The sequence below is a fragment of the Python bivittatus genome, unplaced genomic scaffold (assembly GCF_059951505.1).
Source record: "Python bivittatus isolate LINGU-HERP-01145 unplaced genomic scaffold, Pbiv_v1 ctg000980_np1212, whole genome shotgun sequence".
Classification (NCBI taxonomy): domain Eukaryota; kingdom Metazoa; phylum Chordata; class Lepidosauria; order Squamata; family Pythonidae; genus Python; species Python bivittatus.
The window spans coordinates 53,109,108-53,125,085 of NW_028277125.1; the positions used below are offsets into that span (position 1 = coordinate 53,109,108).

The 15,978-nt window shown below is 37.8% G+C and overlaps 1 protein-coding gene across 1 annotated transcript in view; it reads left to right on the top strand.

Moving 5' to 3' along the window:
• TDRD1 (tudor domain containing 1) overlaps window positions 1–15,978 on the top strand; it is a 53,578-nt gene that overhangs the window by 21,084 nt on the left and 16,516 nt on the right. Inside the window, exons 9-16 of the mRNA XM_088132449.1 lie at window positions 2,334–2,438; window positions 3,593–3,766; window positions 4,562–4,705; window positions 5,247–5,415; window positions 8,635–8,721; window positions 10,165–10,341; window positions 10,714–10,821; window positions 15,393–15,563. Of these exons, the coding sequence (XP_087988575.1) occupies window positions 2,334–2,438; window positions 3,593–3,766; window positions 4,562–4,705; window positions 5,247–5,415; window positions 8,635–8,721; window positions 10,165–10,341; window positions 10,714–10,821; window positions 15,393–15,563 (1,135 nt within the window). The remainder of the gene's footprint in view (window positions 1–2,333; window positions 2,439–3,592; window positions 3,767–4,561; window positions 4,706–5,246; window positions 5,416–8,634; window positions 8,722–10,164; window positions 10,342–10,713; window positions 10,822–15,392; window positions 15,564–15,978) is intronic.

Here is a 15,978-nt window from a genome sequence, read left to right on the forward strand (position 1 = left end):
GTTTTATTTTACAATCAACTATTATTTCAAGATTTTTTTTACCAATATTATTAACAAGCTAGGCATTTCTCATCCTTTACTTGTGCATTTGGCTTTTATTTCTGAAGTGACAAGCATTGCATTTCTTTGTCTTAATTCATTATTTTATTTTCAGATCTCTAACTTACCAAGAATATCAACTCTCTCTTCTGGCTTATTCTCAATATCACATAAGTTTGTGTCATTTGCAAAGTAGATCATGTTCTGTCCATTTCTTCAATATTTTTATTAAAGGGTTAGATAAAGAGTAGAAGGCCCAAGACTGAACTTTTTGATCCCCCAGCTGATGATGAGGATCTGTTGATGAGCACACTTGGGAAAAAACTCATGGAACTTTGTTTCTATATATGATAACAGCAGCAAGTCTTTTATATGCACAAAGGTGGAAAGACTTGACATTAACTACAATGGAAGAATGGATGGTGAAGTTGATTTTTCTCTTTCTTTTCTCTCTCAATTTTTTTCTCCTTTTTCATTCTTTTTCTTTAATATTAGTTTTTGTTAGTTTTTATTCTTATCTTAAAATCTAATAAAGTTATTTGATCAGCACCCTTGGATGTGATTTTCAAACCAACTATGTATCTATAGGTTTGCTATCCAACCTTTAGCTATGTAATTTGATCAGACTGTTGTGTGGTACTTCAATGAAAATCCAGATACATTACATCTTTAGTCCTTCAGGTCACTAACAAAATGTTCAAGGGGCTTAAAGATCAGATTCTTATTATCTGTTTTAGAATCTTTTGAGTACTAAAGTCTGAGATTCTCCAGATCATCCTTTATGAATATAGGACAACATTTGCCCTTCTCCAATTATCTGGCAGTTGATCAGTTCAGGATTTCTGAAACATAATGCATGATAGTTTGACCAGATTAATAGCAAATTCCTCCAAGTCTCAAAGGTGCAGTTCTAGTCCTGGAGATGCAAATTAATTCACAGTAAATAGAATTCCACCATTTCATTGTCATGTTTTGCCCAGCATTCCTGTTACTTCTACTTCCTCAGCCAAGACTTACCAGTTTATTATGGTTAAGTGAGGAATAGCCAATATTTTTGTGCTTTTTCCATCCTTAGAAGGGGAAATTTCTCAGCATGAGTAGTCAAAAAATTGCTGACAGAACCATGCTCAATAGAGTTTGTCTCCCAACAGATTTCTAGGTAATTAAGTTCTCCATCATTACTATTACTTGCCTCTTTGAAAGATCTGCTTTTGGAAAATATAATCACTTCTTCACCCTGATTGTCAGACAGGAGTAACAGTGTTGATTGTCTGTTCCTCCAGTTTTTAAAAACCACATGCTTTCTACAGTATTGCCATGTCCATTCACTTTGATATCCCAGCAGATGTGGATGCTTTGACATACAGTGCAACTCCTCCCTCCTTTCTGTTGCTTCTTTTATTTTAACAAATTGCATCCTTCAGTTGTAATATGGTCATTAAATCATATTACATTAATAGCTTCCTGAATACCATCAAGGTGAGAGCCAGCTGCATCTTGGGGGCAATATCATTCCAGAGGGCTTATTTCCTGTACTCGGAGCGTTAATGTATAGACAAGGCCATGAACTTTACAGTCTTACTTTTCATTCATTAACAGGGTCATTTTAGCAACCTTCCAAGTTCTACAGAGTGTAAGTTTTGCTAGCAAAGGGATAATGTCACCATTCAGTCCAGAAATTGTATGTTTTTGCTCTTCCTTCACTCTTAAATGCTAAGGCTATTTTGCAAATGCAGTGTATATGCCATATGTGGAATGATTAATCCATACAACCAGATAGAGTATTTAATGGCCTTGCTTCCTTGTGCTACAGCTTCAAATCACATTATCCTGTTCTAAATTTGTTTGGTTCTTATTTAAGTTCTCTGCCCTCTTCAACCCTTATGTTACTTTACAAATTCTTGTTGAAACCTGTTCTGAATTTAAATATTATCATAACATACAATTAATATGGGAAGAATTATTGCTAATAAGATACAATATTAGTCCAGATAGTGAAGCATTCTCTCCAGTTTTGTTCTATTTTCATAGTAACCATATTACATTTTCATTTTTCTGGTGATTATTTTGGAGGACTTCTTGATACTCCCTAGAAGGTTTTTGAAGTTATTCTGGGTATTGCAAGGAGGGAGATACAAGAGTTACTAATTCTGTAAACTTATTTTATAGCACAAATCATAATTCGTCTTTACAAATTCATCAAGATTTATTTTCCTTAGATGGGTCAATCATTTTGAGTTCTTTTAAGTAGAAAAGTGGGATTATTAATAAGTGTAAACCTCTGCTTCTAACAGGAAAATATATTGTCAGTGAATACTAAAAATATAGAAGAACAAGGCAAGAAAATAATGCTGTCTGATCTGAGTAATTTGGGACTTAAGAAAAATATGAAAATAGAAGTAAGTTCTGCATTTCCAATTTTTCATTTTAGTATATTTTATATAATGTGAATGAGTTCCTCATACCTATGGTATATACCCTCTTTATATAGGTATGAGGAACTATATTAATTTAACCTAAATTAATAATACAGGTAGTCCTCACTTAACAGCCATTCGTTCAGCAACCATTTGAAGTTGTGACAGCACTGAACAAATGGTAGTTACAACCAGTCCTTAAAGTTATGGCTGTTGCAATGCCCCCACAGTCATGCAATCAAAATTCAGGCACTTAGCAACCAGCCTGCATTTATGACTGCAGCATTTGCTTCAGCTCCCCCCGCCTACCTATCTCCGGTCCATCTCTGCCCTTTTGCTGCCCTGCAGTCCACGGCTGCTGCCTACCCCTGCTGTGTCCCCAGCTGACTTTTGCTGTCTTCTTCCTCCTCCTGCTGGCCTGGGATTGTGAGGCCTTGCACAGTGCTGATAACTGCCACCTTCACCTGGGGAGCTGCTGCCCACACCACCACCCTGCCTTCTCCACTGGCTTTGTCCCACTGCCTCCTTCCCAGCTGGGCCTGGTGAGCCCCCCTTTGGCAGACAAGGCTCTGCCGCACTCGCTGCGCATGTCCCGATGCTGCATCCTTGCCCAGCTCCTAGATGTAAGGCCAGCAGCGGGAGGAAGAAGGCGAAGGTCAGTGGGGGGCAGGTGGCAGCAGCAGAGTGCAGGGTGCCCAAAAGGGCAAAGATGGGGCAGAGATAGGTGGATGTGGGGAGTTGAAGCGAAGGTGAGGGTGGTGGAACCTCATCTGCCGAAGGGAGGTTGGCAGGCCCAGCTGGGGAGGAGGCAGTGGGATGGAGCTGGCAGTTCGTGCAGGCAGGAGAAGCATGAAGTCTTCGCCTAAAGTAATCCTCGCCTAACAGACTACCAGAACTGCCATCATTAAACCTAATGACCACTTTACTTAGTGACAGAAATTCTGATCCCAATTAGGGTCATTAAGCAAGGACTACCTGTACTCTGTGTGAAACAATTTTAATTTCATTCTTTATATGAATCCTTTAAGTTTTGATGCTTGAAAACTTTGTTTTCTGTACTCAGTGGTGATAAATATGTACTTGACTGAGTAAATCTAATGTTAAACACAAGCTTTTACAAATCACTTCCTTTCTAGGGTACAATAACAGATTTTAATAATCCTGGTGAATTTTACATACAAGTTAATTCTCCTGAAGTTCTAAATAACATTAGAAAACTTGCAATGAAACTGAAAGATTACAGTGGAATTAATCAAGAATATATTCCTGTCAAAGGAGAAGTTGGTGTTGCGAAATATTCTGTGGATCAGGTAAATTTACTTTTGAGTACACGTATTGACCAGTTAGTGTTTAGCAGACTATTATCGATGTCAATGCTTTGGATCTAAAGCCCCAAAGGTGCTTCAACCTGGGGGTGCAGCAACATGTTTCAGAGGGGGTAGGTGCACAGTTGGCACCTCCTTAACTTAAATATGTATTTTCCTGGAATGTGCAATGATTATGCAAGCCAGAAAAAGAAATTATTTCTTTAAGGAGGCACCAACTGTGGTGCATGCACCCAGGCCTGCTTGAAAAGTGTCTTCTTGGCTTAACAAATGTGGAGGCTATCTTGAAGAATATATTACCAGCAATGTAACATTTCTTTTTATATCAAGCAAATAGATTTAGTTAGTAACTTGCAATTTAGCCACAGCAAAAAATGCCCAAAATTACAGTGCAAAGACAAGTATTATTCTGATTTTTTTTTAATAAAATAAAATCTGATGAAAAGTATTGGGGAAATTAAGAAAGATGGTTCTACTCATATTCTTCTTGTTTAAAATAGACTGTGTCATCTGAAACCTGTCATATTATTTAAGTGTATAAAATAATAATTCAGAATGCTCTTCAGGTAACATAATCAGATACAGCCTATTGAAAAGATGATTTGTATGTTATGAGGAAGAACTGATTATTTGATTTGCTTCTGCTAACTGTAAACTATTTACATGTACAAAATTATACTGAGAAGTAGTGTTTAAATGGAAGACTTTAAATGGAACTTCTAGTGAAAAAGATCATAGTGGTATAGTTTTTCTGAAGCTAAATAACTTGTTCTCATTCAGACTTGGTGCAGGGTGCTCATAAGAGAGGTAGATATCCTTACGAAGAGTGCTCAAGTACTGTATATTGACTATGGAAATGGAGAAAATATACTGCTAAACAAAATTAAAGGATTGCACAAAGATATTTCACAGTTCCCACCCTGTGTAAGTATAAGTTTAAATATATAAGGAACTTTGAGGAAAATGTACTGTATGTTTGAGACTATGTTAAGTATCCACATTTTGACTGCAAGAGAATCATAATATGGATTTTTAAAAATATCTAATGAAATATTCTGAAAGTGTTGCTCTTAGAAAAATAAAAATTCCTAATCAAAAGTTTAGCTATTTTTGTCCTGTACAGTACTTGTGACATGAGGAATTTTTGATAGAATTAATTTTTTTCCTGATTCTTGGTCAAGGATTTATAAATGTTGCTTCCCATTCTTGGGTAAACTTTGAATGGAGAATAAGGTTATTGCGTATGGAGAAAACTTTTGAGTAGATGAATTGAACACTGGATTAGTTGAATACTCACATATTTATAAAACCAGTTTTTTTTAATACAGAAATTATCAGGATCTTGTCCCTAAGATGCTTGTATTTTGACTATTTAAGAGCTTCTGTATATTCTAATAGTGGCATCCTGTTTGTGCTTCTTTTAACTAGCATCAACATTCTGAACTACATTTTGCTTTGTTTCTAGGCCATTAAGTGTTGCATTGCTAATGTTCTGGATATAGAAGAATGGAATGTAAACTGCAAGAATATTATTGCTCCAATTCTTATAGGAAAATATTGTTCATTAATTATTATTGACATTTTGATGGATGATATGCCTTGTTTTGCTGTAGATGTTGTCTTGTCAGATTGTGGTAAGTTTAGATAACAGTAATAATACATTTTTGTTATAGGAATTGTTTATTAAATAAGGATTGCTAAAATGAAGTTTAGTGAGCAGACTTGCACTTAGCAAAGTCTCCTGAATTGTATCCTGTTAATATGTCAGAAAACATGTTGAAAGGGATAATAGAGAATGAGCTGAACGGCTTTATGTAAAAAGTCTTTGTTTGCTGTGCTTTAACTTTTCCACAAGATTACTCATGGCAGATTAATAAGCTGTTTTTTTTACCACTTAAAAATGTTTTGCAATCCAAATATATTTATATTTTATTACAAAAATAATTCTTAATTTGCAATTCTTACATATTTTGGAGTGCTGTGTAGTCTTCAAAAATGGTTCAGAAGTAATGGTTTAGGACAGTGTTTCTCAACCTTGGCAGCTTTAAGATGCCTGGACTTCAACTCCCAGAATTCCCCAGATAGCACTGGGTTTAAAATATGCCTGCACAACTTATAGAGGCAAAGAGCCACACTGATAAATTAAAAATAAACACAAAAGAATACCTGGTGTGCTGATAGCTGTTCAGCAACCAGTGGAACAGTGGCAGCACTGGAGCTGGTGGTGGCAGTGACGCTCAGAAGTGTTCAGTAGCACGTATATTGCCTGTACATATGTTGTGCAGGCCTGGTTTAGAACCTCACATGAATGCTGTCTATTGGATTAACTCAGTTTTTTCAGATGTTTATATAAGCTTGAAAAAAAGATGCCAGTGCTTTGAAGAATCCACTCATTAAAGTTAATGTAACTCTAAAGTAGACGTTTTTCCCCCAGAAACCTGACAAAGGTTGGGTTGTAATGAGTAGCAAAGAGATATTTTTTAAAATTTATTTATTTATATATCAAATTTGTCACCGCCCATCTCAATGAAACAACTCTGGGCAGTTTACAGCAGAGATAAAATTCATTAAAATACAATATTAAAAACAATCCTAATACTAAATAGCTTCCATGAAAGATGGAGAGTTGGCGAATAACTCAGGGAGTGTCATCAGGGCACTGACCACCCCCAGGGATGGTTAGAGCTCATGTCACCCCATGCACATTGGCAGAGCCAGGTCTTTAATCCTTTTCGGAAAGCCGGGAGTGTAGGGGCCTGCCGCACCTCTGGGGGGGAGAATATTCCAAAGGGCGGGGGCAACAGCAGAGAAGGCTCTCCTCCTGGGCCCCACCAGCCGACATTTTCTTGCTGACGGGGTCCGCAACATGCCCTCTCTGCCTGACTGTGTGGGACGGGTTGATGTAATATTGTATTCCTATGACCTCCAAATCACTTCTTTCAAATCATTTTTGAAATGTGCTTAGCTGTAGTACTCCAGTGTACATACTGTGTCAATCAGTGGTTTGATTAATTTGTAGAACACCATTTGTCCTGAAAATGTATTGTCTAGTTGGGTCAAATACTACATGGGCAGTGGTGTCTGCCCAACATCTATAATGAAGGCAAGATTATTAAAAAATAATCCTTTGACATTACAGTTCTAAATAGACATTACTTGGAAGTAAATATTAAATTAGGTGGAAGTTAATTCTGAATACACTTAGATTTGCTCTATTAGTTTCTTTATACTCTTTCAACATTTTCATGAATCAAGTTACAGTTGTTGCTGGTTTTCAGACTGATATATTTAATTTATATGTCTTAATATACTTGCTGTGGAGTAAACTTCATTTAAATCATTAGGATTATCAGAATAAAATAACATTTTAAGTTAATATTATACTTTCCATATCATTCTTTTAGTTTGCCTTATCACCAACTTAGATTTGTTTTGGTATTTCCTTTTTATTTTCCTCATTTGGAATATCAAAAATCTGAATTTTAAAAAATTATTATCTCAAATTTTTTTCTTTAGAATTAATTCACAGCTGACCAAACTCACTGGCCAACATATAGGCAGGTAAATACACAGATGCTTCTGCATAGCCATGTGTATTTACTTCTCTGCTGTGTGCAAGAACTTTGGCATTGGTGACATAGGGCCATGCATGTAGGCTCCAACCAAGAAAAGCTAGTATGGCCTGAAGTTCTCATATTTACAGTATCTCTGCTGTGGGTGCTATGCAGAAAACTTTTTTTTTTATCCTTTGGGAAGACAGTTCAAAGTTGTAAATATTGTGTTAGAAACAAAATTTAGTTTCAAATGATTAGTATTGATTAGTTGATATATATTTAGTTAATTCTATAATGGATTCCTTTTCTTGGTATATTTATTTTGTTTTTGTTACAAGTATACATATGCCTTATATATAAAGATTTAAGCAGAGTTTTCACTTGCAGTGTTTTGTTCACTGCTAAGATTAAAGTATTTATAATATGCTTTACAAATTTGGCTAAGGTAATGAAGATTTTGGAGAAGTCAAAATTGTGGCTTTGAATACATTATTTTGCAAATACAGGTAGTCCTCAACTTATGACAGTTGGGTCCGGAATTTCCATCGCTAAGCGATGCGGTCATAAGCGCAACCACATCTCTTAGCAATGGCAATCCCCACAATCCTGGTTGCCATTGTTAACTGAATCCCATGATCAAAGTCACTGGGAAAACTGGCAGGAAGTTGCAAGTCCCAGGCAGGCAGGTAAGTGGCTGCTGCTGGGTGGAGGAGGGAGTGAGGGGATGCAGAAAGGGTGCACAAGAGGGACAGCGTGGGTCGGGAAAGGTGTGTGAGAGGTGCTGTGTGGGTCAGGGTGTGCAGGGGTGTGGCATGGGTTGGGAAAGGTGTGGGGGAGTGCATTGAGGTGCTTTGCAGATCGGGGAGGGCTTATGAACGGCTGCGCAGGTTGGGAAGAGCATGAGGGGGTGCAGGTCAGGGAGGGTGTGTGGGGGTGTGCAAGTGGCCAGCATGGTGAGCACAGAGGGGTGGGGAGGGTGCGCAGGTGGGGGAGACTTACGCCAGCAACTTGCGACCTTCCATCCCGGCTTCCCCATTGACTTTCTGGCGAAGCTGGTAGGGAAGGTTGCGAATGGTGATCATGTGATCGTGGGGTGCTTGGCAACTGGTTGTAAGTACAGACAGGTTCCATCCAGATCGCAATCATGTGACCACAGGGGTGCTGCAACGGCCGTAACTTCAGGGACAGCTTATAAGTCCTTTTGTTCAGCACCATTGTGACTTTGAACGGTCACCAAACAAATGGTCATAAGTTTGTATAAATTGTAAGTAATATATGTAGTATCATATGTATTAATAGGTAAACACTTGCATGAAATTATCTTGGAAACTATACATGATTGGAATTCAAAGGAGAAGAATAGTAAGAAGGAAACTTCAGCTATAGGTAGGTCCGTCTGGCTTTTTTCTCTAACTAACTAAACTATGTGAAATTAAGCAAAAATTCAAGTTAAGAAACATGTACTACTTTAGAACATTCAAAGATCTAAGAAGGAAATGCAATATTTTGGGGCTCTAGTAATGTTCTCCCATATACTCAGTCTATAGAAGAGGACTGGAGAAGAAAAGAATATTGTAAGTAAATGAACAGCTACACGGGTAGTGTTAGAGAATTAGGACCATGATCTGAATTATTTAGACAATGGACAACTAGTAGGAAATAGATTATATCTCACATAAAAGGTATAAAAGGGAGGAATGGTAAAACACAAGCAGACTTGTAAAGGCTCTTGTTACTATAGTCTATCTAAATAAACGATAGTTCTAGTGTTCCACTGGAATCGCTTTCCTGATCTGGTCTATCTTGTAGGACTTACAGCAGGTAATTAGAATCAGCGGCCTAAATGATCCTTCCATGAGGCAGCAATTTATTCATTCTTACACTTTGAGGGCCTGTAGGCTATGAAGCTGTGAGAGCTGGACCATGAAGAAGGCTGAGCGCCGAAGAATTGATGCCTTTGAACTGCAGTGCTGGAGAAGACTCTTAAGAGTCCCCTGGACTGCTAGGAGGCCAAACCAGTCAATCTTAAAGAAAATCAACCCTGACTGCTCATTGGAAGGATTGATAATGAAGCTCAAGCTCAGATACTTTGGTCACCTAATGCAAAGAGAGGACTCTTTGGAAAAGACCCTGATGCTGGGAAAGATTGAAGGCAAAAGGAGAAGGGGACAGCAGAGGATGAGATGGTTAGATAGCATCACTGAAGCAATGAGCATGAAACTGAGCAAACTCAGAGAGGCAGTGAAGGACAGGAAGGCCTGGCGCTATATGGTTCGTGGGGTCACAAGGAGTCGGACACGACTTAACAACTGAACAACAACAAGGCTATGAAGTGCTAATATTTTTTGGATTGCTGTGACACTTCGACCTCATGCTAGTGTAATGTTTGTGCCCCATGTAGAGGAGACAGTATAGTCCTGTAATGCCTTTGGGTTTTGTGATAGTATAAATTTCCTCATTACTGTTGCAACCAGTCTTCCACAGCAGTCCCATTCCTTTCCCACCCAATTTTTGTTTTTGCTCTAATATGTTCAGTCTGGAAGGTGGGAGGAGATACCTTCCCTTTCACGAATGAATTTCATGTACTTTTGTAAGCCCTGGATTCTCCTAAGCCCAGTGACCTTCCTATTTTGTATAGATGATTCCATTTTCCTATGTATGCACTGGCATTCATAGATTCAATAGTGGAAATAGGAGATAAAAAAAGATTTTTTTTTAATAGCATTTCATTAGGATGGTGAGGGATCTTTGTACACAAATTCTTCAATATGTAAACTAGAGCTTGCAAATCAAGCTTGCAAAACTTTTAAGTTCTTTTTTTCCCCTTAGATCATATTGTGGAAAAAAAATCTGTTCTAGAGAAGAAAATGGAATGGAAAGAGCTGGATCATACTGATTGCTTAATTCCAAAGATTGTCTCAGTATCTATAGGAGATGCATTTTTGGGCATGATTGCCCATATACAAAACCCAGGAGATTTTTTTTGTCAACAGATAGAAAATGGATGTAAGTCTTTCTTTTATGTTGAGATATAAATACTTGTGCACCAGTATAATTTGTATATTTAATAGATTATTGAGATAAGATAGAGACATTTATGTGTAAGTGATAATGACTATGGGAGGAGAACAGCATTAAAATGTAAACTGAAGGCTGTTTACAGCATTAAAATGTAAACAGCAGTCTGTAGATCAATTTATGATTTATCATATGAGCTATCTGAATGCATAGCCTTGTAATCTCAAAACTGATTTCAGATCCAACTGAAAGTCTTAGGAGGCTAAGGAAAATGGACAATGTTACTATAACTAGGTATTTTTGAAATATATTTTGTTCTTTTTTATGTAACAATTTTCATGTAAGTATATGTGTTGTTAGGCAAACTTTCTGAGCTTCAAGTATCCCTACGTGAATATTGTGAAAATACCTCGATCACCCCAGATTTTTGCCCAGCAATAGGAGATGTGTGTTGTGCCCAGTTTACAGGTATGGAGGAGAAAGAGACTCCTTGAGTATTATTGTTGTTGTTGTTGTTATCATCATCATCACCACCACCACCACCGTTATCATTATTATGTCATTTCTCTTTGTACTAATAAGGAATTCTCAGTATGTGTGTCCGTTCAAAGAATAGGTCATCAAGCCTTATCTATCTTAAGGATTTGCAATCTAACATTCAGCATAGAAAACAAGTAGGGAGAATAATAAACAGCAGCAAATATGTATGTATTAAGGATATGCAATGTAGTTTGAGTATAAACCTTGTTGAATTTTACGTTAATGAAACAAAAGACTATGATCCAAAAGTTTGTTTTAAAGAGTGGAGCTTAATATAGCATATGTCTATTCAGCTGTTTTTCAAATGAGCTGTGACTGTGAGAAGAAAAGAAACACAGTGGAACCTCGGTTACGAATTCAATTCGTCCCGTGACTCTGGTCGCACCCCGAATTGGTTGCAACCCGAAGGAAATTTCCCCATAAGGTTCAATGTAATTACCGTTAATCCGTTCTGGCGTGGAGGACAGGGAAGGGGCTTTTACTTGGAGGGAGAGTCCCACTCCCTACAACCACGTGTCAGGGGCGGAAAATGGCCGCGGACCACGTGTCGGGCGGAAAAAATGGCCGCAGACCACGTGTCAGGGGCGGAAAATGGCCGCAGACCACGTGTCGGGCGGAAAATGGCCACGGACCACGTGTCAGGGGCGGAAAAATGGCCGCAGACCGTGTCACGGGAGGGAAAATGGCCACGTATCCTGTTCGTACCCCGAGGCGGAGTTCGCAAACCAAGGTAAATTTTTGCGGCCAGAGCTGGTCGTAACCCGAAAAGTTCGTTAACAGAGGCGTTCGTAACCCGAGGTACCACTGTAGAGGAAGAGGGATAGTCAAAAGAGGGACAGATTAAGATGTGGTAACGAGCAGAACATGATTGTTGCAAAGAGAATAGTCATCTAATATTCCCACTCCCACTTTGGTACCTTCAGCTAGAATCATGGTTGAGATTGACACAGGTCATAGTGCTGGGTTAAAGCTTTTCCCTGACACAAATGGAGGTGATGGTCTTGCTGATTCTTCATCCTAACAACTTCTGTTAGCAATTCAGGGTCTGTTATTAAGGGTTATAGAAAAGAAGATCTGCATTCTGAATCAAAGCTACACGTAGTGGTATTTATGATGGGAGGAACCAGTAGACTTTGTATCACCAACAAAGCAGATATACTGTGAATCCCACAGCATCTTAGAATGTTGGCATCAACTGTATTGCCCACAAATTGTATTTGATTAGAGGAATGCAAAAGATTTTGCTTCAAACCATCTCAAATACAGAACTTCTTGAAACATTGCATTTTGTCTAAGAAAATGCTTCCTTCAGGGCGAAGCAGTGTGTTAAGCTCAGGAAAAGCTGTATCTTATGCTCAGGATACATCCAGAATATTCATACAGTGGCTCCCATGTAGTTTTGTGCTCAAAAAGATCTGAAATGAAATGTTTTGCACACCCCTACAATTGATCATATGTGATGCAGTAATCTCTGCAGCAGCACCAAAGGAACTGGATGGAGTTCCTTTGTGGTTCCTTGTACTACTTGAGTTGCAGTGAGATTCAACCTACCTCCTCTCATGGCCCTGCAACCACTCTCATTCCCATTTCTGTGGCAATCCATCTTCAAGAATGGCTAAGGATGATGATGCTGACCTGGCTTTACCTTCCCTCCAGTCACTGACACTGTTGAGTCAGGCATTGGTTCTCCGGCTGCAGACCACACAGAGCATGAAAGTGTTGCTCTGGTCAGCAGATGCAAAAGGACTGCTCCAGCTGCTGTCTTGTGCCATTAGTTTTTTATTTTTGGCCAGAAGGTAAGAAACTGTTTTTTAAAGTTACTGGTTATAGAGAGCATAGAGTTTTATGTGGATGAGTTCTGTACATGTGCCCAATCTGTATTTGATTGTCTTTGCCTGACATTGAAGCTAAGCAGAGACAGGTTTAATGAGTAGGTTGATGGCAGTCCACCATGAAATTCCAGGGCTGTAGCCTAGACTGGGAAGTGAAAAATAAACAAAAACAAAAAATCCAAGAGGAAGGCAATGCAAATCTGTTCTGTACTGTTGCCAAGAAATCTACATTGACGTATATATGAAGTTGCCAGAAGCTGAGTCTGAGAAAATTTTGCTATTACCTGGTTAAAAAAAAAGGCTGGTAAAAGCAAAGGGTGTACAAGTACATGAATGTATTGGTGTGCTTCATATTCAGCTGCCTGTAATTCAGCCACTCTCTTAGCCCAACATATTTACCTATCTCACAGGGTAATAGTTGTGAGGGAACAATAGAAAGAGGTTATATTTCTTTCAGGTCCTGTATGAGAAGTGGGATATAAATCTAGCAAATGAATAAATTAATCAGAAAATAATGCTGTGAGGTTGTAAATTCAAAGCTTGTCAGTAAAATGGTTTAGGTTGGTTTATGAATGTGTTTGCACTCTGTGCCTACTTTGTGTCCTGCTGATGCCTTTGAAAAATTAGTCAGTCTTCATCAACAGGGACAAAGATCATACATATGCATATTTAAGCTGAACAAACTATCCTATTTCTGTTGTTTTGGTTGGTGGCTGTATGTTAGGGTTGCTTTACAGGCTGGTAAGGATTCATGAGGCAGTTTTGTAAGTTCATCTGATATTAGTAGAAAGGTCCTCCTCTTTACCATTAGAAAGAAATTACAAAGGGCTCTGCTCTAACGTCTTATGGCACACATTGATTCTAAATGGGAAATAGTTTAGGTAATTTGCTGAAATTATTACAACCCTTTCACTTCAATAAATGTTGCTAAGGACTGGGTGATTCATGCCTGAGGAAAAGATTTACTTTTGGTTTGAGGCAACCGCCCAAGTATCTGACATTGTATGTAGAGCATTTCTGTTTTCTGTGTTTTGCTGGTGAGCTATAAATGCTGGTATTTTTAACAAGCCTGGCAAAATAGTAGATGGGGGGTAGTGGCTTCTTTTGATTTGTTGAACTAATCAGTATCAGGTACAGAATATAGAATTAATCAGTACCACATACAGAATAACTTAGTAAAATAACCATTTGTACAAAAAACTAAGGAAAAGTTTGAAAATAGAAAGCTTCCATAAATTTCCATTTATCTGTTTAACTCAGTACTGTCAAGGCTGATTAGTCGTTTCAGGTAAGAGTTTTTTCCAGACCAGCCTAGAAATTCCAGAGACTGATCCTAAATCTAGTGACTCCATTGCATTCAGAAGTAGTACTTTTTGTGTGCAATTAGGCATTGTTAACATCTCAGTAGTTTGCTCTAACAGATTTACTGAGTAATTTAAATAAAATATTGCTTGCTACTATGCTGACTTAGATGTTAGATTTCCAACAGGCTCAAGTGTACATCCAATAGGTCTGTCACAGTTTTGTGGAATTATTTTCAGTTATTACAACTAAGGACGTAAACAAAAGCTAGACCATTAGCTTTTTTTACCTGTATCCATCATGGCAAGTTAAAACAAATTAAAACTATTGGTGAAAAGTTAGAATCTTAATGCGTTATTGAATAATGAGGCATATAGTCTCTCTTGAAGGAACCTGTTCTGCACTCAGAAGTATTATATAACCATGACCAAATCCATTCCCTTTCCAGGTGAAGATGTTTTCTAAATCCAATTTGGAAAGTGGTTTTCTAATTCCAGACTGGCTTCAGGTTTAGTATTAGCACTGAAGTGGACTTGGCCAGCCTGATGTATCAGAAGAGGAACAAAAGTAGTATAACACTTCATCATGATATCTCAGGAACTTTTGGTATCATTTACCATATCTTAATGGACTGACTCTGAGAGCTACTTGTAAAACCATCATAAATAGTACTGAGTGAATACTTTTGAATTCTTTGGCAACTAGAATTCAAGTTAGGTTGTTCTAGGGTTGCACTCTCTCTGAAGGAGCAGCAGAAACAAGGATGTTAATAGAATATCACTGCCACAAGCAGAAGAGGTTACATCTTGCTGTCACAGCCACTATAGCCCTTACATCAGCTATAGTCATTCCTGGACCAGAATAGTTTAGGTGCATTGATTCATGATGTATCTCTTGATTACTTAAATATACTGCATATAAAGCTGTTGTTTGGCATGTACTGAAACTTCAGCTACTATAAAATGCAGAGCTTGACTAGGGTTGAGCAGCTTATGGCCATGTATGGTCTCCCAGCCCTTCTCTTCTCCCTTTTTTTTCATCTATCTGGATAAATCTTTCAATATTATTCTTTTGAAACAACAGCACAAGTATTTTCTAGCAGTAAAATAGTTTGCTGACCTTCTGATAGGCTCAGAGTATCTTTTTTTTTTTTAAAGAGCATAAACTAGAACTGTCCCTATTACTGGTATTGCCTTTATTTTTGTATTGGGCACCTAATTATTGTTGTGATTTTATTTTTTCATCATACTGTATTGTATGTTGTATTTTAATGTAGTTTTCTTGGTTGTATCGCCACTGATACACTTTAATTTAAAATAAACATCAGTAAAGACTAAATGTGACTCCTGCACATTTTTTTTCCAGAAGATAACCAGTGGTATCGTGCATCAGTGATATCCTATGTTTCAGAGGAAACTGCTCTAGTGGGCTACATAGATTATGGAAACTTTGAAATTCTTCAGTTAAGTAGACTTCGACCAATTGTTCAGAAATTAATGGAATTACCAATGCAAGCTATAAAGTGCACCCTAGCAGGTAGGAAACAATTAATTATAAATTGAGTACTGAGGGACAATGACTTTTTGTAAGAAAATCCTTAAGGCTTCATTTTTTTTCTCATGTGTATGTATAATATATGTACCAGTTGTATTGGTATGTATATCATCCTTCTAGGAAGTCTTTACTATTGGATATATTCAGCAAAAAGTATATACTGCCTTTGTACCAAGGTACTGTCTCATTAGAAGGTCTCCTGTTAACTAACTCAGCTATTAAGAATGATAAAGGTAGCAATTTTCAACATATTGCATCAGGTCTATAAAACTATAGGAAATCTGTACAGGCAGATGAAAATAGCAGTGCCATATTAAATACATTGTTCAGACTTGGGTATTTCCTTACCACTACCATTCTTGCTCTCCAAGTTCTCAGAAACATTTTTGTAGTAATC